Below are 12,615 nucleotides of genomic sequence, written 5' to 3' on the forward strand. Positions count from 1 at the left end.
AAAAAAAAAAAAACCACCTTGATAATTTCATGCATATTACCTTGCCTACCAGTAACCTTTTCTCTTTGTCAACATTTTCATTCTGTTTTATCCAAAATTCTGCAGTCCTCTTATTTGCCATTGTCTTTTTCACCTTTGCCTCCTAACTGTCTTTTTCTCATGATGGTTATCATATAGGCTGGATACTCACAATCTTTTTAATTTAAAACAAGCAGCTAGTAAAAATCCGTCTCCTTTTTCACTTTCTCCATGTTTTGGCACCATTTTTAAAGGGAAAGGATCCATGTCATTTTAAAAGCTACAGTGTTCTCTATGATCAAAAAATAGAGAAGAGTTATAAAATGCAATCAGATTGTCTGATTGTCAGAAATACTGATAATAAATGACTTTCAGAGAAAACAACATTTCATGCAGTAATTAACGTTGTGTAAAAAATAAATTATGGAACTGGAGGATTTAAAGATGAATTTTGTCTTTTTTTTTTTAAATAAAAACAATAACAAGAAAAACCAAACAACTCCAAAATCAGACTTGTACAAAATGATTACAAAGTCGTAAAATGCTATTTGAATTTCTAGATCTGGAAATAGAGATGGACCAGAACCTTTCACATTCCCTTAAAATGACTATCTGAATCACTAGTCCAAGTCCACCCAAAAATTAATAAATAAATAGTATGTCAACCTAAAGATTAGTTAAAGAAGTCCCAGATAGCTCCGATAGCAAACTGCAAAGTTAAGAACAGCCGGTCATTTGGCACAGTGTAGCACCCAGTTTAAAGAAGTTCCTTCATCGCTGAAATTATTCACCGTAACCTGCTAGAACTTTATTTTAAACTAAGTATCTATAGTAAGAATAAATAAATAAAAACAGTAACAATCTATCTTTGAAGAATGTATGTTAAGAAAATCAAATCTTTCCTAATTACATGGAAAACTATTACTGACAGTCAAAGATCAGTAGAAGTGGGAATCCCTCCCGGTGAAATATCATGAAAGATTAAGATGAGACTGATGTGCTGCATAAACACTATAAACACTAAAAACTGATTAAGGAAAGAAAAATACATAATTAACAAAAATCTGCATTGAAATAGGATTTTGTTTCTTTTTCCTCTTTTGAAAGAGATGAGTGGGTTTTCTTGTTTGTTTGTTCTAATCTGGAATAACTTTTTTCTTCCCTATAAAAACTAACCACGCGGGAGAAATTGGGAATATAATTCATTTATCTCACAAAATTACAAAAAAAAAACAACACAGGATTCAATTGTCAAAGAACAGGGCATCGAGACAATGTTTGTGGAAAAGACTGAGCAGATACACACAAGTATTTCGTAAAACAGTGCAAAAATCAAATCCTCTGAAATGCTTGTCAATCTGTAAGAGATAGCAGATTCTCACTCTTTTAATGTGGGAACTGTGGTGATGTGGCTTTTTATTATTTTTATTACCACTGTATTTTTGAAGATATAGAGGTATGGTTATGTATGAGGTATGCAGTCTGTAAGAAGCTTGGCCTAAACACTGAAGTGCTATTACAGACAAGTTCATAGTGACATAATGGCTGTCTGAATAAGAGAAGCACTTAAAAAAAAAAACAAAAAAAACAAAAAAAACAAAAAACAAAAAGCACCTCAACTGCTTTTACAAACAAGACTAATCACAATTAAAAAGTGTAACAGAGTCTGTCTTCACCACCACCTCAGAACACTGCATGTACCAACTCTCTGGCACTGTTCTTTGTGCAACACCCAGCAGCAAGTAGGTGCAAACTTACCACTGGAAGAAAGCTGATATGAACTGAGATTCAGTGCATCACTACTTGAACTGCACAACTTCTGAGGGAAATAAAAGGATGTGACATGGAAAGGAGCAACACTGTATGTATTCAAAATAAGATGTGAAGTGGGCATTCCTCTCAAATAAAATAGTCATTCGTATATCCTAAATAACATCCTTCAGAACAAAACCTAAAGTATTTATCAACCAGCAAGCTAAACAAAAATACAGCAACATCATACATTCCTTATTTGTTAACATATGCTATTAAAAGTGCAACTTTTAAAAAGATGCAACACAATACTCAAGTCTGACTGACTCAGCTTCAAGCCAAAGACTTTCTGTAGTGCAAAGGTCATATTGCTAGTTTCCACTGAAATAATAAAATGGAGATGTGATTGTTAGGCAATCACTGTGTTTGATTACACAGAACTTAGTACTGCTTTTTAATGTTAGAACAGACCCTGAACACATATTAACATATTTGTGCCTGGAACTCTCATAAAACTTTTCAAATGCATGCTAAGCTGTAAAGATAGCTGGATTATTTATTGGATCATTTCTTTATTTCTGTTAGCCCAAGACAGGGTTTCTGGTAGCTCACAAAACAGGGTTGGGAATAGAGAAAAATAGGAAACTCCTATGAAAAAAACAGATTTAATAGGAGGAAAGCCAAGAAATATAAAGCAAAGAAATTTAAAGTACTTTTGACATTACAAAATTAAATAATTGTAATATGAACAGATTAAGCTCCCACCGTGCAGACAGAGCTGCAAAGTATTTGTCTTAAGGGCAGAGCTTGCCTTGGAGAGCTTGCAATTTGAACAGCAGCTCAGTTGTCCTCCTGTACAGATAGTCATTTCATCTCTAGAGTGCTATTAGAAGCCACTGCTACTTTGGTATTCATTTATTGAAACCTAATAAAAAAAGAAAAAAATTCAGTGTGTTTTCTAATTTAATAATATAGTTACACGGGGTAATACTTCAGAAAATTGCTTTTGTACAATTTGGGACAATTTAATTAGAATTGTTATTCTTACTATGGAGCCACCAAACTCCCATAATCCTCTTAAGGCACTAATAATTTTAAAATATATGGTCACATCAGATATTGTTTGGAGATATCATGACTATCCCTGGAGGTATCGCATCTTAGAAAGACTGCAAAAAAATGAGTTTGGACTTGAAGAGCAATGTGGCAATATCCACTGTGTCTGAAGCAAAATATAAAAAATATATTTATAAAGTTAAAACAAGTAGGTCACTATTCTTTTCCCTATTATCTGATTCCTAATTAGCTTACAACTTATGTACTAAAATAATTCTGAATAATAATTTTTTTATTTATTATATAAAAGGATCCCAAAAGGAACTGCAAGTGACATTTCAAATTCCAGCTTGAACACCTACTTGCACTCTTCTCCAAAATTAGCCAAAATTAGCTTAATAAGTAGTCAACCTTTAGAATTCAAAATAATAGTACTTGAGCACATTTTCACAGATTTTAATAATTATTATAAAAACTTCTACAGGGCTCTCTACGGAAAACAGACTTGTAGCAACAATTTAAAATACTCCATACTAGATAAAACTTGGCTAGCCACTAGCATTCTTCTTGAATTCTCTTCCACCTGTCCTAGATCATTTCTCTGTCTCACAATTTGTTTTTCATTAAAAAATAATTATCATTTGTATGACCAAACACCCAAACATTGAATAAGAAACTTCCAAAATTAAGCTTTTGGTACAGAGCTTTGTTTTGGCTCCCCTTTACCGTTCTGAGTCTTTAAAAGCCTATTTTCATTTTGTCCTAATTATTCCATTCTAAGATCTGTTCTGTTTCTTTCCTTAACTCACTCAATGCAATTCTGTAGTAATAGCACAGATCCACAGAATATGATCTACCAAAAATGGTGGGCTGAAACTTTTGTCTTCCCCCATCTCCCCCAGTGGCTTGATTTTTCAACTCTTTCAATCATTTTCTCTCTTCAGGGCTTCTTAATCACAGGAATTCTGAATTGTCCTATGTTCATGCTGCTGAAATAGTACAGTTACCATCTCTTTGAAACTTTAGCCTGAAACTACAGTAATGTACTTGAGAATCAAATTTGTGTAATTTAGCACTCTGGCTGCTCTGATCTTTCATGTTTCTCGCCGCTGACTCGTTTTCATTGCATCTCTTCAACTCCCTTTCATCATCTCTAGTATCATTTAATAATTTCTTCAACTTTAAGTGCCTATTCAGCACTGAAGGATCTCTCTTCAATGAACTTCTCAGACATATACTCAGTACATAAACTGAGTACTCCCATCTCCTCCCACTGTCTAAAATTTTCAGTTTCCTTCCATTCATTTCAACCTCTATTGTACAAGAACCTGTGTATTTTATACACTATCTTCTTTCTTTCAAAGCAGTGATGTGAATAATCCGTTCTGATACAGACAGGGATGATAGATTCTCTTCCTCCCCAGTGGAGTGACTTTCAAGAATAAGTAAAGTATTAAATGCAGAACTAGTCCTCTGTTAAAATGAATAAACACCTAATGAATCATTTTAATATTATTCAGAATGCCTTCATGCATGAAAACATCTGATCTATTACTAAGCCATTTAATAAATTTTAGGAAATACATTCTTCAAAACAAATTAGTTATCAATAATGATAATTACTTCTACAATTAGCTGGAGTGCCTTTAGAGTGAAAACTGTTTATAATCATTATTTCAAAAATAAAACTAATAATTCTTATTTTCAGAAACTGAAAAAAAATGTTATATTGGAATTTAATCACAAGTTCCTTCCTCAGTATTCCACGTATTGTTTAATATTCCACTTCCATGCAAGCTTTAATAAAATAATAAATTATAAACCCCACTAAACTTGAGGTTTCTAAAAATAAATGTAGTAGTCAATAATGTCCTTAAAATGCTATTAAATTCTGCAGTGCTAATACAAAACCATGCAGTGGCACATCATAATAATCAGTAATAATTTTCCAAGGCCACACAAAAATGCAACATATTTTCAGTGCTTAAAAACAACACAATGAAAACATACATAATTACAAACACATTTAGCATCCAATTTTGCTTCTTTAATTAGCAGAAAACAACTGAGGGAAATGCAGCCCAGGGCTCTTCATCTCCAGCAAAATGCACAGGAAGAGAGATTGAGCGACACCATTAGGAAGCCCTAAGCCTAGTTGTTTGTTTTTTGTTTTTGTTTTTGTTTTTGTTTTTTCTAAATAGAAGATTCTATCTTCCATTTTGAATCATCAATACCAACTTTTCTCCTGTTTTCAAGAGAAACAGAGAAGAATGTTTTGACTTCTTTTATCAGAAATCCATAAAAGGCAGAACAGCATAAGTAATAACAATAACAACAATGTACGATTTTTTCAGTGAATGAGCTGCTTTCCTCTTCTTTTTGAAGGCATAATGCTTCACTGGGCTGAGGGAAGCCCCACAATCTCCTGCTTCTTTGTACTTTAATTTCATAAAAGCCAAGAGGAATTATTCCCTCTCACAAAGCTACTTTTTCAGTCTCCCTGATGAGTCATGGATTGTAATCATTTATACTTTTTTCACGCTTCTGTACAGCACAAGGACTAAAAATACATGCTTTTACTCAGAGCTGAGTGTCAGCCACGTGACTCCATAATTAGTTCATTCTCCATTCTTTGTTTTTTCAGAGCTTGGTAAACTAGAATCCTATGCTTGTGACATCAGAATCATTTCCACAGCAACCAAATGAATTATCCCCCAAATTTCTGTAATAGGAAATAAGCAGTAGGAACAGACAAACTTTTAAGAAACAAAAGATCCTCACTATTTACATGCAGATGTCCATAGAAACAACCACATCATAATGAAAATAAATATTGAAGATACATAGAAACACAGGAAATACAACAAAGGCATAATCAATGTTCATACATTTTACAGTGTATAAATATACATTCAGTAACTTTATGACCGTATGTCATATTTGTAATAACCACGTGTGTTTAAAGCCAGTAAAAGCTGATGCTGCAACAGCAAGTCTTAATGACAGGCAGCGTTTATCTTTTTAGATTCTATTTTAGAAAGAAATCATCATTTTTGTCAAAGAAAACAGAAACCAAGGTGAGTTGACACCATTTGCATTTCAGGATTCTAGAAAGGATGTCCCACCACCAGTCACCACATTCAATGGATTTCACTTCTACAGAAACTTGAGCATTAGGATTTGTTTGGACTTCACAGGAACACTTTAAATTTGTTTCTTGCAAAGATACCCTTGAAAATGGAAACAAATTGTCATTGATGCACCATTCCCTTCTAGTGCAACAAAAGCCAGCACCTGGGAGGCTGACTATATTAAGAATGGCGGATCTATCAGCATCTCTAAGAGTGAATGCAAGCCTGTTAGTAGTGACAGGGCTAGAGCTCTGACTTCATTCTTATCAGCCATCTAAACATCCAGTTCAACCTCAACAAAACACTGATGACTTAATAGCATAATCAAGAAAATAGTTTGTTTACCCTAAAAATAAAGGAGAAAAAGATTGGTTGTTCCTCCCCTGTTTGTATCAAGTTACTTTCCTCAGTGAGACTGAGGTAAACATTACAATCTCGTCCAGGTTTTGGGATCATCTTTTCACTCTTGAACACAGAAGTGCGAGATGCTTGCCCAGCACTCTTTGCAAGTAAATTAGCATCTCCTAGTGAGGCAACCAGGTGCACCTGATGAAGGAACAGCATCTTATTCATCATACACTAAGGATGGCCAGAGGCTCTAAATCCTCAAATTCTGGGTTTGTAAACAGTCTCTTCTACAATATTTTCTCTCTGCAATCAGGGACCACTACAGTCTTACACTCTCCGAGAAAACTTTAAAAGAACCTTATTTCCTTCATTTTTACCAACAGCAGTGGAAAGTTCATACTCCTAAAACCTAGTACATGGGGTGAAAATATTCTCGCTAATCACTAGCAATTTTTTCTCTTCCTTTTAAAAACAATAAAAAATAGTTGCTCTCAGCAATCTGTATTCTTTGATGTGGTCTAGTCCCTCATTATGATCAGCAGAAGCTAATGCAGTGCCAGAAGCATGGGATCATCTAAGGGACTGGGTAATAGCCCAGAGCTTTCAGTGCTGCTGGTGGCCATCTGCCACATGTATGAAGTTCCCTGCAGGTTATCATTTATACCCATTGTAAAAGAAAATATTTTCCATCTGTGAGGGCCACAGAACTAAACCCACCCAAGAGTCTCTGGCAATTTAACTCTGGACCGAAACTTCTGTTGGCTTTTGTCTTTCTCTTCAGAAGTCTTTTTCACAAGTTCTTCCTCCTGTTGCCCTACAATATTCTTGCACAGTTTAGTTCCTACAGTAGCAATTGATGGTATACAAAAAGGAGAAGCTGCTGATGTTGTTCCTGTTCTCATAGCCATTTCAGTAGCAATCAGGCTGTGAGAGTTTGCCCAAGTTCTTCTCCATCAGCCTGGGAAAAAAAAACACTGCCAAAAATTTTGCAAAAAGCCTTGGTCCTCAGGGCACATTTTGTTGACAAATTCAAAAGGACTACAAAAAAACAAAGCTATTTCCCCAGAGTATACATGCTGCCAGAGCTCAGAGGCTTTTTCCTTTGCCTCTCTATGCCTACTAAAGGAAGGACTTCTTTCTTCTAAAGCCCAGCTAAATCATGAAACAGTCTCACTTTAACTATTTTTAATCACTATAATTTGGACTATAACAAACATGAATTTACTGAAGTTCTTCTGACTGATGATACAATAACAAAACAAACAAACAAAAAACCTCTAAACTGATGGAATTTACCCTATAGATAATAATTACAGTGATACGATTATATGGCTATTTTCTAATTGTCCCTGCAATTTAAGCTGCTAGTAGGAGCAGTACAGAACTGCTTACATATCTGGTAAAGTATATTTCAGAAGAAACAACCCGTGCCTCATAAACCTTTGCATTAAACATCTAACCCCATATCTACCTTGTCTTATATACTTTAAGTGAGATTTTTATGCAGAAATACCCTATATCTTTCACCTTCTTTCCCATAAGTAAACTTGATCATGAAATCTAAAGGAAAAAAAAAAAATTATCTTCTTAGTACATGTATTTGATGTAGGCAACATTATTACTACAGAATGAGCATCCCAGTTATCTCAGTTCTCATTTTCTGTTCTGAAGTATTTTAAAACTAAGTAAAGACCTACTGTTCTTCAGAACAGGAATAGAGAGGAGTAACTGTCACTGGAAATAATAATTCTTAAAAAAATATTCACCAAAAAAAAAACAACCTACACACCTGCAAACTAATTGCAAAGTGCCAAGTATTAATTAGTATGCTCTTTGAATCCTACAAAGACATTTTTCTACCTTTTAAAGTAATATTTAAGCCATTCCAAAAACTCACTTGAATTCCCCAATTCTTATTTGAAGAAAGGTCTTACACTGTGAATATAAAGTTGACTCAGCTTGAGCTGAAAAGTAATTCTGTAAAATGAAATTATAGACATATATTCCTTGGGTTGTGGAAATATCATCCTTTGACAGGACATTATACCACTTAATCATAACTACAGTGAATTAGTTTGTTGTGAAGATGTTGACTAACCAGATGATGTTTACACGCTGCCAAGTTCCGAGTGTTGTTTAGAGAGAAAGTATAGAATGTTCTCTCACCAGAGCCAAGTGGTGAAGAATCCATACTCTCCTTTGCTGCTCAGTCACATTTATGGATACTGAAAAAAGCTGGTATATATCAGGAAAGATATTTTAAATTCAGGGTTTGTGTTCACCAGGAAATAAGTTTATATAAAGCTGATAATCATACTACATGTAATAAGATGTGGCAGGAACTTTTTCATAAGATATCAAGGAGATTATCTGCATATAGAGGTAGAAGAAGGCCTATCATGAAGTTCACGCAAGAAGGACAGAAAGACAAACTATACTAATAGCTAACTAATTCACTAATAACTGTACTAACAATTATACCAATACTGCTAACATGCAGAACTCAGGCAAACATTTTAGGAAGAATGCTTTCTGGGTGGATAGGCACATACAATGCAGTATATCAACTCCTCCCTGGAAATAAGCAAGCAAATATTTTTAACCAAACTTACATATGTTCCAAATAAGTAATAACAAAATATATTCTATGCTTAAAGCTTCCTACTGATAAGTATAAGGCACTTGAGCATGCACTCTCTTTGGACTCACCTATTTAAGCTAATTGTCTTGAATCAATTATACCAGATGCTGTTAATCACCCACCTAGTACCAATATGTAGTATTCAATCACAGCAATGTAGGACAGAGGTATTAATTGTAAACTCTGAATTCTGAACTCTGACTAACCATCAAATGGAATGGTTTGGATTGGAATGAACCTTAACAATCATCTAGTTGCTTCCCCATCATGGAGGCCTGCCCACAGCCCCATACAACTTGGCCTTAAATACTTCCAGGATATCCAGATCTAAATGCAGTACTGCAGATGGGCCCTCATGAAAGCTGAGCAGAGGATTAAAATTACCTCCCTCACCCTGCTGGCTACCCCTATTTTGATGCAGTCTTGTCTAACATGCTCCTCTCCAATAGTTTGCTTAAGTATCTCTTCATGTTTTCTTTTAATTTAGTCCTTATCATTCAGAGTTATTACTTTTTATTTGCACACCAAAATGCATGTACACTAATATAGATATCAGAAAAACTCTAATTTACTTCAGTCTTCTGATGTGTCCTATTATCAAATATATGCATACACTGAGCTCAGAGATTTAAAAAATCCAATGTATGTTTTAATAGTAAACTTCAGAGAATAATTCTATTCATATTCCAGTTAGTTGTACAAAAGTAACTCTGGTTCTAGTGACCTCGTTAAGTAGATATGATTGACTGCCACTAACAATATGACCCAAAAGTGACTGACGTTCCAGGTGACAGGCATTTGACAGACTATATTTTGTAAATTTAAGAAAGTGTATGTGCCTAAAACTTCCAAAGTTAATATCTTAATATCATGTAATTCAAGTTAAGGTTTATAAAGTAAGGCACATACACCAAACTAAATTAAAGGCTGAGCGAATGACAATCAAATGACAATGCCAATTATCAGCAGGTGAATGAAAAGTGAATCCTTGATGTACCTTCCCTACTGTATTTCACAATCTTTCAAAGAAACCCACACGTAAGCACAAAGCAAGGCAAGGCAGAGGACTCATAACCAAGACTTTTTAGTCTCAATACATCTCCCAAAAGTCTAACCTTACTACAATATCTTCTGGCATTCAGATAATCTTCCTTTCCGCAAGCAACTCCAAAGCTTTTTTGGTACTACAGGGTATTTTATTCAAAAACCAGAAGTCACATCTAGTCTTCCCATTTCTTTTAAAACCTTTAATAAACAATAAGTCACAAAATAGCTTCACACTAAAGTATAATTATCACCAATTCCTGAACAATTGATTTCACCATCTGTAACTAGCAGTACAAATACAGAAGAGCTGACACTCTTGATACAGAACTATATTATGATTATACAACCTGAAGTCCTATATTATGAAAAGATACTGAAAGGACATCCACTAGTAACACGTGCTGAAGAGAAGTGTGCAGTGTTTTGTTGTTGTTTAATTGGTTTTGTAGTTGTTTGTTGTTTGTTTTTTTTTAAATAAATAATCAAACTTCATCAAGCCAGCCAAACCCAGGTATTTGATAGTATTTATTTCACTCTTGCCATGTTCAAAAAAATAATGGAGTATCAAAGCAATTATATATTCAAACTTCATAAAGTCACATATACTTTAATTTCTATACAATAATTAGTAAAGATATACCTATTGTCACAATATTTCATACCTCTGAACGTTAGATAAAAATGTAACCATGTCAAAAATGCTAAACCCAACTTATTTTGTAAGTCATTTGTAACCATTTGTGAGTCTTAATTATATATTTAAAGATTCTCTTAAATACCTGAATAACAGTATTAAATTGGACAGATCACAAATACAAAACTTGGTCCATATTTTATTGTATTCTCTTGGAATATATCATATATAATTATATATCAACCTTATATACAATTAGCATTTTTACCCTAATTGTCTCAGACATTTAACTATGCAAAGAGAAATCACAGTTTCATACAATTAGCACCTTCCTATTCCAAACAGCCAAAGCAAGATTGAAACAGTACAGTTCAAAGCCACCACATCTTTATTTCATATGTAAACACAAATCTGAACACAAACAATCCATCCAATTTTTATCAATCACTTTATCCTGATATTAATAGTTCTTCTAGAAGAGCAATGATTTTATGGTTATTCTGTTAGATTACTACACTGATACACTTAAGTAAATGTCATGTTGCCACAAGCAGAAAAAAAAAGAATCAATCTTAATTTTACTTACAGGCTTTATACTTGGTATAGAAATATTTCCTTTAGTAATAAATCAACAATATTTCTAAATCTAAAGATATTTTTTTTGTTTACAAAAATATTATCTATCATACAAAAAAAAATTCTGAAATACTCTTGTACATTTCTAGCTCAACTCCTATCAGACTTTACAAACTGCCACTTAAATATAACTTCTCATGTTTAGGATTTTGTCCTCTAAGCATATAAATTCTGAGCTGTTAATTGGGAAGTAAAAAGATGTAAAAATATATTTCAGGAAGTACTTACATTCTGCATATTTCTGAAGCTGAGAGAACTCTCCAGGACTAAGGTTAAGCCGCTTCTCCTGGCTCGTCATAATGGCAGTAATAGTCCTTGTTAATATCAGAAAAGCATTCCTTTTGACTCACGTGACAAACTCCAAGATTAGTAGTTTCAGTTCACAGTGCTTGAAGGCTTGATAGGCGGCATCAGTCTGAAGTCTTTGATGCTATGAATTGTTTCCAATTTGTTGGTTCAGCAGCAGGTTACAGCACTGTTAAAAAAGGTCAAACATAAGAATTTTAATTCCAGTTTTAATACAGGAGTAATTGTAACTGATAAATATTTTATCATAACAACTCTGTCACTATGTCCATATGATATTTATCCATATTTAGTCTTATATGCATCTCCAAATTGTATTTTTAAAATTTCAATTCCTTATGTCCAGCACTAATCATCAAATATTATCAGACTGGTCAAATTGCATCCAAACACCTACTGTGATTATGCTTCTGTTTCAGTAATATCTAGAGACACTATCTTGCAGTAAAATTAGATCCCTCTAATTTTAAAATGGGACTCAGGTAATTAGGTTCGTATCCAATTCTGTTGTTGCACAGTACTGTAGTACTAGTGGTTTCATCAAAAACATTCTAAAGCTTCTATCTCAAAGTGTCAAAATGAAAATAATTTTATTTAACAATGTGTTGGGAAAATCATGAGAGCTATTTAAGTATTGATTCTTCTAACAAAATAGTAGGGGGTTGATTTTTAGGATCTATCACAACATTGCAGAACACATTAGTGAACAATCAAATGTAACTGGAATTGTTGCAGCAAATTATTCAGACAAAAATAACAAATTCTGGGTGTCATCGTAATTCAGTTTTACGCAGTTTTAACCACTCTACAGCAGACATTACAAAGGCAATGCATTACCAACATCACTCCTTGCACAGCAGGTAGGAGGATACTTTTCATCTAATTTTAGCTGTCTGGCCATCAGGCATCTCACCCAAGGTTGTCACCTAGAGCTCTCTCTTTAATCAGCAGAAGGAGAAAGGCAACCTAGACCAGCAATTAATCCCTCCAGTTTCAACATAATCTTAAAATGTGATGAATTGCTTCTTACAGTATTTATCTTTCTC

The 12,615-nt window shown here is 33.9% G+C and overlaps 1 protein-coding gene across 6 annotated transcripts in view; it reads right to left on the bottom strand.

Moving 5' to 3' along the window:
• Positions 1–12,615, bottom strand: part of DGKB (diacylglycerol kinase beta) — a 331,647-nt gene that overhangs the window by 290,355 nt on the left and 28,677 nt on the right. For all 6 annotated transcript variants that reach the window (XM_010712729.3, XM_031553913.1, XM_010712725.3 and 3 more), the window contains exon 2: positions 11,492–11,738. In XM_010712729.3, the coding sequence (XP_010711031.1) occupies positions 11,492–11,561 (70 nt within the window). In that variant the 5' untranslated portion in view covers positions 11,562–11,738. The remainder of the gene's footprint in view (positions 1–11,491; positions 11,739–12,615) is intronic.

Source organism: Meleagris gallopavo, chromosome 6 (genome assembly GCF_000146605.3).
Source record: "Meleagris gallopavo isolate NT-WF06-2002-E0010 breed Aviagen turkey brand Nicholas breeding stock chromosome 6, Turkey_5.1, whole genome shotgun sequence".
Classification (NCBI taxonomy): domain Eukaryota; kingdom Metazoa; phylum Chordata; class Aves; order Galliformes; family Phasianidae; genus Meleagris; species Meleagris gallopavo.